The 12,500-nt window shown below is 46.0% G+C and overlaps 3 protein-coding genes and 2 long non-coding RNA genes across 5 annotated transcripts in view; 2 read left to right on the top strand and 3 right to left on the bottom strand.

The window, feature by feature from the left end:
- The window catches only part of LOC109623585 (uncharacterized), a 7,098-nt gene extending 5,939 nt beyond the window's left edge, over nucleotides 1-1,159 (bottom strand). Inside the window, exons 1-3 of the mRNA XM_069535222.1 lie at nucleotides 916-1,159; nucleotides 397-518; nucleotides 184-322 (exon numbers count right to left, since the gene is read on the bottom strand). Coding sequence (XP_069391323.1) covers nucleotides 184-322; nucleotides 397-518; nucleotides 916-1,012 — 358 coding nt within the window. The 5' untranslated portion in view covers nucleotides 1,013-1,159. The remainder of the gene's footprint in view (nucleotides 1-183; nucleotides 323-396; nucleotides 519-915) is intronic.
- Nucleotides 1,160-1,403: 244 nt separating this feature from the next.
- Nucleotides 1,404-8,983, top strand: LOC109647734 (amino acid transporter heavy chain SLC3A2-like). The gene is made up of 9 exons (XM_069535218.1): nucleotides 1,404-1,563; nucleotides 1,683-1,996; nucleotides 5,340-5,530; nucleotides 6,060-6,233; nucleotides 6,366-6,463; nucleotides 6,871-7,013; nucleotides 7,163-7,478; nucleotides 7,722-7,781; nucleotides 8,054-8,983. The coding sequence occupies exons 1-9, from the start codon at nucleotides 1,528-1,530 to the stop codon at nucleotides 8,399-8,401; spliced, it is 1,680 nt and encodes a 559-aa protein (XP_069391319.1). The 5' UTR covers nucleotides 1,404-1,527; the 3' UTR covers nucleotides 8,402-8,983.
- LOC138412164 (uncharacterized) lies at nucleotides 5,800-7,796 on the bottom strand. The gene is made up of 3 exons (XR_011244651.1): nucleotides 7,655-7,796; nucleotides 6,843-7,515; nucleotides 5,800-6,259 (listed from the first exon to the last, which is right to left on the bottom strand). It is a non-coding gene; the product is annotated as an uncharacterized lncRNA (long non-coding RNA).
- Nucleotides 8,984-10,141: 1,158 nt separating the features above from the next.
- Nucleotides 10,142-10,758, bottom strand: LOC138412165 (uncharacterized). The gene is made up of 2 exons (XR_011244652.1): nucleotides 10,616-10,758; nucleotides 10,142-10,355 (listed from the first exon to the last, which is right to left on the bottom strand). It is a non-coding gene; the product is annotated as an uncharacterized lncRNA (long non-coding RNA).
- A 1,289-nt stretch (nucleotides 10,759-12,047) lies between these two features.
- mdga2a (MAM domain containing glycosylphosphatidylinositol anchor 2a) overlaps nucleotides 12,048-12,500 on the top strand; it is a 33,853-nt gene continuing 33,400 nt past the window's right edge. The window contains exon 1 of the mRNA XM_069535215.1: nucleotides 12,048-12,500. This exon is cut by the window's right edge and continues 191 nt beyond it. The gene's annotated coding sequence lies outside the window, so the exon portion shown is untranslated.

The raw sequence follows: 12,500 nt of genomic DNA on the forward strand, positions 1-12,500 counted from the left end.
CGACATTTTGTTTTCACCGCTGGTAGTTGAGACATGTGACTGATGAGAACCAATCAGGAAGACACAAATGTCTCTGTTGGTCCAGAGAGTTTTCTCGCCCCTGACAGGAAGACTTCACAAACGCTGCCGGCCCGTGTGCATGTGTGTGTTGTTAGTGTGCATGTCAGTGATGAGTGTCCTCACCCAGAGGTGCCGTCCTCTGAGACCCACAGCTGAGGCAGTAGGTGCGGCTCATGGTTCCCTCCTCACACAGAGCGTCCACCTGCTCGTCATCGTACAGGAAACCGTCCACGTGAACCGTGGGCTGCGGTCGCTGCTGCATCTGAAACATCAACAACATCATCGTGTGAAGTCTTCGTCACATCATTTACAGCGTCAGTGTCATCGGTCACCGACCTTCTGGTGGGCGGCGGCCTCAGAGGGTAACATGGCGTCTGGAGGCAGACTGACTCTCAGGTCGTCTGCGATGCTCCGCAGCATCACTCTCCTGTTGTCCACCAGCAGCTCGTCCAGCTCGTCTGCAGGACACACACAGAGACACAGACACACACAGAGACACAGACAGAGACACAGACACACACACAGACAGACACACACAGAGACACAGAGACACAGACAGAGACACAGACACACACAGAGACAGACACAGAGACAGAGACACAGACACACACAGACAGACAGACAGACAGACAGACAGAGACACACACACAGACAGGGAGAGAGACAGAGACACAGACACACACACACACACACAGACAGACACACACACACAGACAGACAGACAGGGAGGAGGATGTCCTCATGTTCTTCATTCAGTTACTTTCAAAACATTTTATAATTTTAAAAACTAATATTTGGACACTTCTTTTTTATATCATCTGTGACGTCATCCAGTCTCTGATCCAGGGACTGTACCTGAGTCTCTGATCCACTTCAGAACTTTCTGGAGCTCGGACGGGTTCACTTTGCTCAGCAGCCGCTTCAGCTCCGAGGAAGCCTGAGAAAAGTCCATGTTCTGTCCGGGGCTCGGTGCGGGGCTCAATGCGGGGCTCGGTGCGGGGATCAGAGGAACCGAGCTGCAGTTTAAACTGGACTCCACCTCAGCGGAAGCTCCGATCAAACACCGGAACTTCACATAGCGATGTTACGTTCAACGTCTGACGTAGACACGCACAGTGGTGACGTAAGACTTTGAGATTTCAAGTGATCATACATTTACAAATTATAACATTGATTTAACACGAAATAATGATTCACAGATTATACAATGAAAACAATGTATTTATAAATCAAGAGACAAATGTACAATGAACTTTATGAACAAGAATGAACTGGTCCTTTTCTTTTTCTCCAGTCGACACTCTGGTTCTCCAATTTCCGACAACCGTGAACGTAGCAAGAAAGAGAGAGAGAGAGAGAGAGAGAGAGAGAGAGAGAGAGAGAGAGAGAGAGAGAGAGAGAGAGAGACACACACACACACACACACACACACACACACTCTCTCTCTCTCTCGCCGCAGTAATCGACATGGACGCGGAGCTGAAGGCTGTGGAGCTGCAGGAGGTTCATGTTTCCTTTATTCATCTTCATATTCATTTATATTCTATTTATATGGATTATTTCTATATTTAAATCCCGTTATGTGTAAACCTGCTTGGTAATAAAACCCGATTCTGATTCAGGTCCCTGAGCCGAAGATGGAGGATGAGGATGAGCTGAGGATGAAGATGGAGGATGAAGCTCTGAAGGATGAAGGTGATGAAGCTGAGCTGAAGGATGCTGATGTGACCGAGGAGCTGGACGAGGAGCAGCAGGAGAAGGAGCCGATGACCGGAGGACAGCGGTCCTCTGACGCTCCTCCTGCGGGCGGAGACGCGGCCGCAGCGGCGGAGAAGAACGGCTCCGTGAAGCTGAAGATTCCCGAGGAGTCACCGGAGGAGGTGAAATTCACCGGACTGAGCAAAGAGGAGCTGTTGAGGGTGGCAGGGACCCCGGGGTGAGAAGAACCACATACATGACCAGGACCACACACATGACTAAGATAACATACATGACCAGGACCACATACATGACCAGGACCACACACATGATTGGAACCACATACATGACTAAGATAACATACATGACCAGGACCACACACATGATTGGAACCACATACATGACTAAGATAACATACATGACCGGGACAAGATACATGCTCACAACCACATATGTGAACAGGACCGCACAGGCCCCGATATACACAGTACACACACTGATACAGCATGTAGCATCAGGACAACATACATGAGCAGGTCTACATGTGAAGAGGTCTATAGTCAGGTCTACATGTGGATCAGGTCTATAGTCAGGTCTATAGTCAGGTCTACATGTGGATCAGGTGTATAATCGGGTCTACATGTGGATCAGGTCTATAATCAGGTCTACATGTGGATCAGGTCTATAATCAGGTCTATAATCAGGTCTACATGTGGATCAGGTCTATAATCAGGTCTATAATCGGGTCTACATGTGGATCAGGTCTATAATCAGGTCTATAATCGGGTCTACATGTGGATCAGGTCTATAATCGGGTCTACATGTGGATCAGGTCTATAGTCAGGTCTACATGTGGATCAGGTTTATAATCGGGTCTACATGTGGATCAGGTCTATAGTCAGGTCTACATGTGGATCAGGTCTATAATCAGGTCTATAATCAGGTCTACATGTGGATCAGGTCTATAATCAGGTCTATAATCGGGTCTACATGTGGATCAGGTCTATAATCGGGTCTATAATCGGGTCTACATGTGGATCAGGTCTATAATCGGGTCTACATGTGGATCAGGTCTATAGTCAGGTCTATATGTGGATCAGGTTTATAATCAGGTCTACATGTGGATCAGGTCTATAATCAGGTCTACATGTGGATCAGGTCTATAATCGGGTCTATAATCAGGTCTACATGTGGATCAGGTCTACATGTGGATCAGGTCTATAATCAGGTCTACATGTGGATCAGGTCTATAATCGGGTCGACATGTGGATCAGGTCTATAATCGGGTCTATATGTGGATCAGGTCTATAATCAGGTCTACATGTGGATCAGGTCTATAATCAGGTCTACATGTGGATCAGGTCTACATGTGGATCAGGTCTATAATCAGGTCTACATGTGGATCAGGTCTATAATCGGGTCGACATGTGGATCAGGTCTATAATCGGGTCTATATGTGGATCAGGTCTATAATCAGGTCTACACGTGGATCAGGTCTATAATCAGGTCTACATGTGGATCAGGTCTATAATCAGGTCTACATGTGGATCAGGTCTATAATCGGGTCTATAATCAGGTCTACATGTGGATCAGGTCTATAATCAGGTCTATAATCAGGTCTACATGTGGATCAGGTCTATAATCAGGTCTACATGTGGATCAGGTCTATAATCAGGTCTACATGTGGATCAGGTCTATAATCGGGTCGACATGTGGATCAGGTCTATAATCGGATCTATAATCAGGTCGACATGTGGATCAAGTCTTTTATCGGGTCTACATGTGGATCAGGTCTATAATCGGGTCTATAATCAGGTCGACATGTGGATCAAGTCTTTTATCGGGTCTACATGTGGATCAGGTCTATAATCGGGTCTATAATCAGGTCTACATGTGGATCAAGTCTTTTATCGGGTCTACATGTGGATCAGGTCTATAATCGGGTCTATAATCAGGTCGACATGTGGATCAAGTCTTTTATCGGGTCTACATGTGGATCAGGTCTATAATCGGGTCTATAATCAGGTCTACATGTGGATCAAGTCTTTTATCAGGTCTACATGTGGATCAGGTCTATAATCGGGTCTATAATCAGGTCTACATGAGGATCAGGTCTATAATCGGGTCTATAATCAGGTCTACATGTGGATCAGGTCTATAATCAGGTCTACATGTGGATCAGGTCTATAATCAGGTCTGTAATCAGGTCTACATGTGGATCAGGTCTATAATCAGGTCTACATGTGGATCAGGTCTATAATCAGGTCTGTAATCAGGTCTGTAATCAGGTCTACATGTGGATCAGGTCTATAATCGGGTCTATAATCAGGTCTACATGTGGATCGGGTCTATAATCAGGTCTACATGTGGATCAGGTCTATAATCGGGTCTATAATCAGGTCTACATGTGGATCGGGTCTATAATCAGGTCTACATGTGGATCGGGTCTATAATCAGGTCTACATGTGGATCAGGTCTATAATCAGGTCTACATGTGGATCAGGTCTATAATCAGGTCTACATGTGGATCAGGTCTATAATCGGATCTATAATCAGGTCGACATGTGGATCAAGTCTTTTATCGGGTCTACATGTGGATCAGGTCTATAATCGGGTCTATAATCAGGTCGACATGTGGATCAAGTCTTTTATCGGGTCTACATGTGGATCAGGTCTATAATCGGGTCTATAATCAGGTCTACATGTGGATCAAGTCTTTTATCGGGTCTACATGTGGATCAGGTCTATAATCGGGTCTATAATCAGGTCGACATGTGGATCAAGTCTTTTATCGGGTCTACATGTGGATCAGGTCTATAATCGGGTCTATAATCAGGTCTACATGTGGATCAAGTCTTTTATCAGGTCTACATGTGGATCAGGTCTATAATCGGGTCTATAATCAGGTCTACATGAGGATCAGGTCTATAATCGGGTCTATAATCAGGTCTACATGTGGATCAGGTCTATAATCAGGTCTACATGTGGATCAGGTCTATAATCAAGTCTGTAATCAGGTCTACATGTGGATCAGGTCTATAATCAGGTCTACATGTGGATCAGGTCTATAATCAGGTCTGTAATCAGGTCTGTAATCAGGTCTACATGTGGATCAGGTCTATAATCGGGTCTATAATCAGGTCTACATGTGGATCGGGTCTATAATCAGGTCTACATGTGGATCAGGTCTATAATCGGGTCTATAATCAGGTCTACATGTGGATCGGGTCTATAATCAGGTCTACATGTGGATCGGGTCTATAATCAGGTCTACATGTGGATCAGGTCTATAATCAGGTCTACATGTGGATCAGGTCTATAATCGGGTCTATAATCAGGTCTACATGTGGATCAGGTCTATAATCAGGTCTACATGTGGATCAGGTCTATAATCAGGTCTACATGTGGATCAGGTCTATAATCAGGTCTACATGTGGATCAGGTCTATAATCAGGTTACATCATCAGAGATACTCTGTTGTCATGGGAACAGTATTGCACATGTGATGAAACCCCAGTAGAGAGAAGCAGTGCTCGGTGCTGCCTCTGGTGTCTGGGAGCTGAATGACGTTGTGTGCTCAGCTGGGTGAGGACTCGCTGGACGCTGCTGCTGCTGTTCTGGCTCGGCTGGTTGGGGATGCTGCTCGGAGCCGTCCTCATCATCCTGCAGGCTCCTCGCTGCAGAGATCTGCCCGTCACCAGCTGGTGGAACCACGGCCCTCTGTACCAGATCGGAAACGTCCAGGCCTTCACCGACAGACAAGACCTGAAGGGTGAGACCATGAGAAATGGATCTTTACATACAAATAATGTATATATAATATATATTATATTTATATATATAAATAATATATAATATTTATTTAGCTTTTGGGTTTTTCCTAGAGGCTCTCCCTCAGTGAAGAGCCTCAAACACCTCGTTGTGTTCCTGGCTGTAGAAACACTTTAGATACAGACACCGTGTTCACAGTGATGCTCTGGAAACTATCTGTAAAATATTCATTCTCTGATACAGATGAAAGGAATATTTCTTGACGCACAGTAACTGAAAAATTTATATTTATTGTGATTCACAAAACCCAAAGAATCCAGATCTGAACCAAATGTCACCTGATCTGATATTACACTTTACAAATGATCTGTGAATTATTTTATTTGAGAGATTCACAAAAACGTTTGATAATTGTTTTGTTAAAGAAACAACTCGTGAGATGAGCTGCTTATTGACGACAGCTCAGTGCTGCCTCCAGAGGTCAAACTCTCCACGAGGAACCTTTAACTCGTAGAGTTTTCCTCCCTCAGGTCTGGAGCAGAAGGTGGTCGCTCTGTCTCAGCTGAAGGTTAAAGGTGTGGTGGTCGGGCCGCTCCACGTCGCTCCGCCTGATGAAGCCGTGAGCCTGAGGTTTGAAGAGATTTCCCCGAAGGTTGGAAACCGGGAGCAGTTCAAAGGTTTCATTCAGGCGGCCCACAAGAAGGGTGAGGAGTCACATGACATAAAAACACTGGTGGAGGACAGAGACACCAGGACATGTGGTTCACAAAGGTTCAGAGACAACAAACAATCATCTCAACAATCTGTGAAAGAATGACAGCAGTTTGTTCCTGCAGGTATTTCTGTGGTTCTGGATCTGACTCCAAACTACCAGGGAACATCTGGACCCTGGTTCTCCAACACCAGTGTGACCAACGTGGCAGAGAGACTGAAGGTGAGAGCTCACACTGAACATCACGTCAGGGTGTAAAACCACGAAGACGTTCGATTCCTCAGTGAACTGAGGATCGGTTTCTGCTCGTCCTAAAAGTTGTTTTCCTCATCCTGTTGAAATCTAAAATAAAAAGCTGAAAATTTAAAGCACTGAGTGTTTTTGCAGCAGGAAGTCGAGGCGTCTGTCTCTTAATGGTAGAAGACAGAGACATGTCTTTTAATGGTAGAAGACAGAGACATGTCTTCTAATGGTAGAAGACAGACGCCTCAAGTTCTCAGCGGCTGGGTTCTTCGCAGCATCTTGTCCTGTGGATTTAGTTTCTCTGTGGGGACTCGACATCTTTATGTGTTAAGGTTGGTGATGAACTGAGAACCCTCACCCTGCTGGTGCTGTGTCTGTCTCCTCAGTCTGCTCTGGTGTTCTGGTTGGATGAAGGTGTGGACGGCATCCAGCTGTCGGGGGTGGAGCGTGTTTCCACCGTGGTGCCGTCTCTGTGGACCGACATCCGAACCATCGTCCAGAATGGGACGGAGAAGCGTCCCGACAAAAGGTCTGAAACTGTCCAACTGTTACTGGAACCTTGAGATGTCCAAACAAAGAAAAACATTTCTATCAATCCATCTGATTGGTCCCTCCCTTCATCCCTCCATCAATCATCCCTCATCCATCATCCATCTTCTTGCTCTGGATGTCTTTCAGAGTTCTGATCGGGATCACAGATCGATCCTCGGTTGAGGACGTGTCCTCCCTCCTCTCCTCCACTGGTGTCGACCTCCTGATCTCCAGAGTTCTCCGTCCTAGAGACTCAGATGCCACGGAGCGTGCTCAGTCGGTCCAGCACCTGTATTCGTCCCACAGCCAGATGAAGTTGGCGTGGAGCCTGGGGGGTCAGAAGGAGGGTCACCTGGCGTCGCTGGTGGGCCCGGCTCTGGTGAAACTGTATCAGCTGCTGCTGCTCACTCTGCCGGGGACGCCAGTCTTCAACTACGGAGACGAGATCGGTCTGATGGACGAGGTGAGGATCCTTTATTTTAACTGAGCAGCAGAAAGTTCTGTGTTCGGAACGTGACAATGTGAACTCACGTCATTAAATTTTGGGATAAACATGGCAAAAAATATTTCATGACATCATCAATTTACACTTCAGTGTTTCCTTCAAAGAGAGAGAGAGAGAGAGAGAGAGATACTTACAGATGATCACTGAGCTGTTTCTTTCATCTGCCTGGTTGTTGCTGACATCTTATCATCTGTTCTGAAGGACACCAAGTTTCCCAAGATGCTTTGGGACTCTGATGACGCACAGAACGAGACTCAACAGGTAAACAACAACAACAACAACAACAGCAGAACTGGATGTGCAGGATGTGTTAGAAACGATCCCACCATCACACCAGTAGTGGTTGTAGTGATAGTACCAGTTCTAATGGGTCACATGGTTCTGTAATACTGACGGTATCAGTTCTTGCCCCAGCTGATGCAGTATGAGCAGCAGCGATCGTCACGTATGAGTACCAGATGTAGTACTGCTAGTATTCGTACTTGTGTCAGTGGTATCAGTAGCGGTACATGTGGCTGACTCTGTGTGTGCAGGAGGAGAGGTCCGAGCGTCTGTCCTGTCGCAGTTTCTTCCAAAGTCTGAGCGAGTTGCGAGGTAAAGAGCGCTCCCTGCTGTTCGGGGACTTCGTCCTCCTCTCTAACTCCTCCTCCTCCCTGGTGTACCTGCGGGTCTGGGACCAGAGCGCTCGTTACCTGGCCGCCTTCAACTGGGCGGAGGAGGCGACGCAGCTGCAGCTGAGCGATGTGACGCTGCCCCAGCACGCGGGGGTGGTCCTCAGCACCAACAGCAGCGCCCTGCCAGCAGAGAGCAGGGTGGACCTGAACAACCTGCGGCTCGGCCCCGGACAGGCCGCACTCCTCAGGTTTCCCTACACTGGATAGAGGCTTTATCTGTTTACACTGAAAATGATGATTCAAGCCTGAGCCAGACTGGATCCTAAATCCATCTATCTATCCATCTTTCTATCTATCTATCTATCTATCTATCTATCTATCTATCTATCTATCTATCTATCTATCTATCTATCTATCCATCATTCCATCCATCCATCTAATAATCTGCTTCACCTCCTCACGTCTCTAAAATGTTCGTACTCAAGTGTCAGAGTTAGTTTACGAACATTCTCCTGCTAAGCTTGTTTTTTTAGATCCCAGTAGTTTGTGTGCTTCAGTTATAAATCAGGCGACTTGTTGCTGACATGCAGCGTTTCACAGGATCTCTGGTGTCAGCATGTTTCCATCGGCCTCATCAGCACATTTTCACTTCCTCCATTTTCACTCAAAAGTCAAATTGAGCCGAAGACTCCTCCTCAAACAGAAACTCTTCGTCTCCTCTGGTGGTTTCACTGTCGTCACCAGTTCCTTGTTGTTGTCAGGTGAATATAAATCATGTGATGTGACGATCGTTCTCTTCATGTCTGTGGAAAGTCATAAATGAAATAAAATAAAAATTTAACAAAGACATTTTAAAGTCTGATGTGTTGCTGTCACATGAAGATATAAAGTTTTTATAAACCATGAGCTCATGTTCTTTATCAGAACAGCACAATATTAATGAAAGATCGAACTATTGACTGTTGATTTCATTCATCTGGACAGAAGCTGTGAACGCTGATGTGTGTGTGTGTGTGTGTGTGTGTGTGTGTGTGTGTGTGTGTGTGTGTGTGTGTGTGTGTGTGTGTGCACTCTGGTACAGATTTCTTTGTGAGGACATTTTGTCTGGTCCTCACTTTCTGACTGTTTGGGGTTAAGACCTGGTTTTAAGGTTCTGCTGGGGAACACATTATGCCAATGAGTGTCCTCACTAAGATAGAAATACAAACATGTGTGAGAATGATTTATTTTCCTTACATGTTAGAGTGAAGTGAGAAGGTTGATACCACTCCCATACACCAGGGGGAGACAACTTAACTACACAGTTTATCCTGCAGGGGGCAGACGATGCACATAAAACAGGAAGGGACTTTCAGCATCAGTTTATTTATGTTAATATATGTTATTATATATTAATTATAATTATAGATAATTCCTCCAGGTTCCACCAGGTTCTAAAAGGTTCCACCAGGTTCAGTCAGGTTCCACCAGGTTTTAAAAGGTTCCACCAGGTTTTAAAAGGTTCTACCGGGTTCAGTCAGGTTCCACCAGGTTTTAAAAGGTTCCACCAGGTTCAGTTAGGTTCCACCAGGTTTTAAAAGGTTCCAACAGGTTCTACCAGTCAGTTATACCTTATTAAAAGCATCATTGGTTGGTCAAAGTTCTACCGTGAAATAAATAAAGCCATCCACCAGGTTCTAAATGGTTCCACTAGTATCTACTGGGCTCAGTCAGGTTCCACCAGGTTCTAAAAGGTTCCACCAGGTTCTACCAGGTTCTAAATGGTTCCACCAGGTCTACAAACCAAGGAGAGGCAAGGCGAGGTAGACTCCGCCCACATAGGTGAGGATGACAGGACGTACGTTTGTTGAAACTAAAACTAACAGATCAGATGAAACATGAACAAACATGAAGCTTCAGCCTCTTAGAGAGGAAACTGATCTTTGTTCATCGGAACATCACCAGAGAGTTGATGTCCTGACTGAGGGTTTCATGTGTGAGCATCATGGAGATAACACGGAGATCAGAGGACCTTTATACTGGAGATAAACACAGTCTGTGTGTTTTGTTCGTCTGTGTCTTACTCCACTCTTATTTATTTTTTCTGTGAACAAGTGAACTCTGGTTTTTTATTCTTGAATATCCATCAAAGTGAAGAGCTGAACCATCAGAGTCTGCAACCTTCCTTCTTCTCCATCGTGGCTTTTAACCCTGTGACGTTGTGATGAGAGCCTGGTTTTATCTGCAGGAGGAAGTGAGCTCGATGAATACTGAATGAACATCAGCCGCTTCAGAGGGGATTTCACATCACATCAGTTTGAACAAGAGCTCATCTCATGGAGCAAAGCACAGAATCACAGTGTTTAAACTGTCCTCACTTTGTAACGACGCACCAGAGACGACGAGATAAAAGCCTGTGAGGAACTGAACCTGCAGCATTAAAAGGAGCAATGCATCGTGTCAGGACTCAAGAACAGAGCGACTGAAGCGTCTAAATCTCACCACAAGTTCCCTCATGTCCAGAAATCTCCTCCACTTTCTGAAAAGGTCTTCAAAAGGTCTTCAAACCTGTTTGCTCGAGACCTTCAGACTTTTCAGTCTACTTAAGAAAACTGTTACACCTCAGAGATCATTATCTAATGATGACGCTGAGCTAGATGACTTCACCCTCGCTTCCAGTGAAACAAGTTCGAAGTCATCTTTGATCCCGATTTGTCCTTTGATTCTCACTTCAAACACATTTCTAGGACCGCCTTCTTTCACTTACGTCATATCTCTAAAATCAGACATGTCTCAGAAACATGCAGAAACACTCGTCCAGGTCTTTGTCCCATCCAGACTTGATTATTGTAATTCCTTATTATCAGGCTCCAGCACTGAGTCGTTAAAGACTCTGCAGTTTGTCCAACATGCTGCAGCACGTGTCCTGATAACAACCAGGGACAGAGACCACATGTCTCCTGTATTAGCTTCACTACACTGGCTTTCAGTTTCATGGAGAATTAACCTCCTCACCTACATTATTAATATGACACCATCATTCCTTAAAGAGCTCAAAGTACCACATCACCACTAGAGCTCTGAGCTCCCAGAATTCAGACTAACTTGTTGTCCCTAAAGTCTCTAAAAATAAAAGTCCTCTCCTGTGGCTCCTCAGGTTCAGTTCAGGAGGCAGACTCCCGCTCTGCGTTTGGATTAGGGTTAAAACCTTCCTTTAACATAAAGCTTATAGTGAGAGCTGGTCCAGGTCTGTCTTAGACCTGCTCTTAGTTCTGCTGCTGTAGGTTTACAGTGTCGGGGGACACATGGAGCTTCTCTTCCCTCTGCTCCCTTAATGTCTCCTCAACACATGATACTGAGTCAAGTTCTTCCCCAGAGTCCCTGGGCCTTCTCGTTCACACATCAGGTGGATCATCATCAGGTGGATCATCTCCCACATCGTGGCAGCTGATCGTGGACTGTGATCACAACAAGACAGCTTGATGAACAATATGTCTCCTCAGATACTCGACCATTACTGACAGTTACTCCTCACTTCGCTCACCTTCCATCAAACTGTTCACTCTTACTCGTGTCCGTCCTGAGAGACAGATCCTCACGTGTCTCTGAGGTCTCTACCTCTTTCCCCTGTTCAAAGTTTGTTTCAGTAGTTTTACTCTTGTTGAGTCAAGAACAGATGATGTCACGATTTATTAAGATCTATGAGACAAATAAAGTGTGATTGAACAAAGACACGTGACCTGTATTCAGAGTTTTTACTACTTTATACCTTTTTTTAGAAACTCGATGAAAATAAACTGAATTAATAAGTGCAACGTGTGTGTGTGTGTGTGTGTGTGTGTGTGTGTGTGTGTGTGTGTGTGTGTGTGTGTGTGTGTGTCTGTTATTTCAGTGTGTTTGGTCAGCTGCTTTTATTTTGAAATGACCGTTCCGGAAGCCGGCTCGTCTCCGTGTGTCTCTGCTCGGTTCGCTCGTGACGTGTCTCCCGGTAAAAACCCACTGGACTGACGGTTCGCCTCTTCTCTTCACCGGAGCTTCAGCGGCACCGCTGCGCCACGGAGCCCCGCTCTCCTGCTCCTCTCACCGGCCTGACGAGCCGCTGACAGCGCCGGTCCTCAGGATGAGTCCGGTACCGAGCAGCGGATAAGGGACCCGGGGACAGGGAGCATCTTCCCGGTTGGAGGAGACTGACGCACCGTGTTTTTATCTTTTTCCTACAATGTCACCACCAAGGAGACGCGGCTGAGGCTCCCGCTCTGGTCCCCGCTGCCCGGCCCCTGTCAGCTCCTCCTGCCGGTGCAGCTAACGTTCGATCCGGGATGAGCGGAACCGGACCTTCCCATCACTTCTGACCGGGGTTTGTGGGGGCGAGGGGGGGTTCTCTTCG

This window comes from Paralichthys olivaceus, chromosome 12, assembly GCF_024713975.1.
Source record: "Paralichthys olivaceus isolate ysfri-2021 chromosome 12, ASM2471397v2, whole genome shotgun sequence".
Classification (NCBI taxonomy): Eukaryota; Metazoa; Chordata; class Actinopteri; order Pleuronectiformes; family Paralichthyidae; genus Paralichthys; species Paralichthys olivaceus.

What these genes read in the sequence shown, in the direction of transcription:
- LOC109647734 (XM_069535218.1), top strand. Translation starts at nt 1,528, where the DNA reads ATGGACGCGGAGCTGAAGGCTGTGGAGCTGCAGGAG. An exon ending in AGGGTGGCAGGGACCCCGGG is followed by an intron (nt 1,997 to 5,339) that starts GTGAGAAGAACC and finishes TTGTGTGCTCAG; the next exon opens with CTGGGTGAGGACTCGCTGGA. An exon ending in CACAGAACGAGACTCAACAG is followed by an intron (nt 7,782 to 8,053) that starts GTAAACAACAAC and finishes CTGTGTGTGCAG; the next exon opens with GAGGAGAGGTCCGAGCGTCT.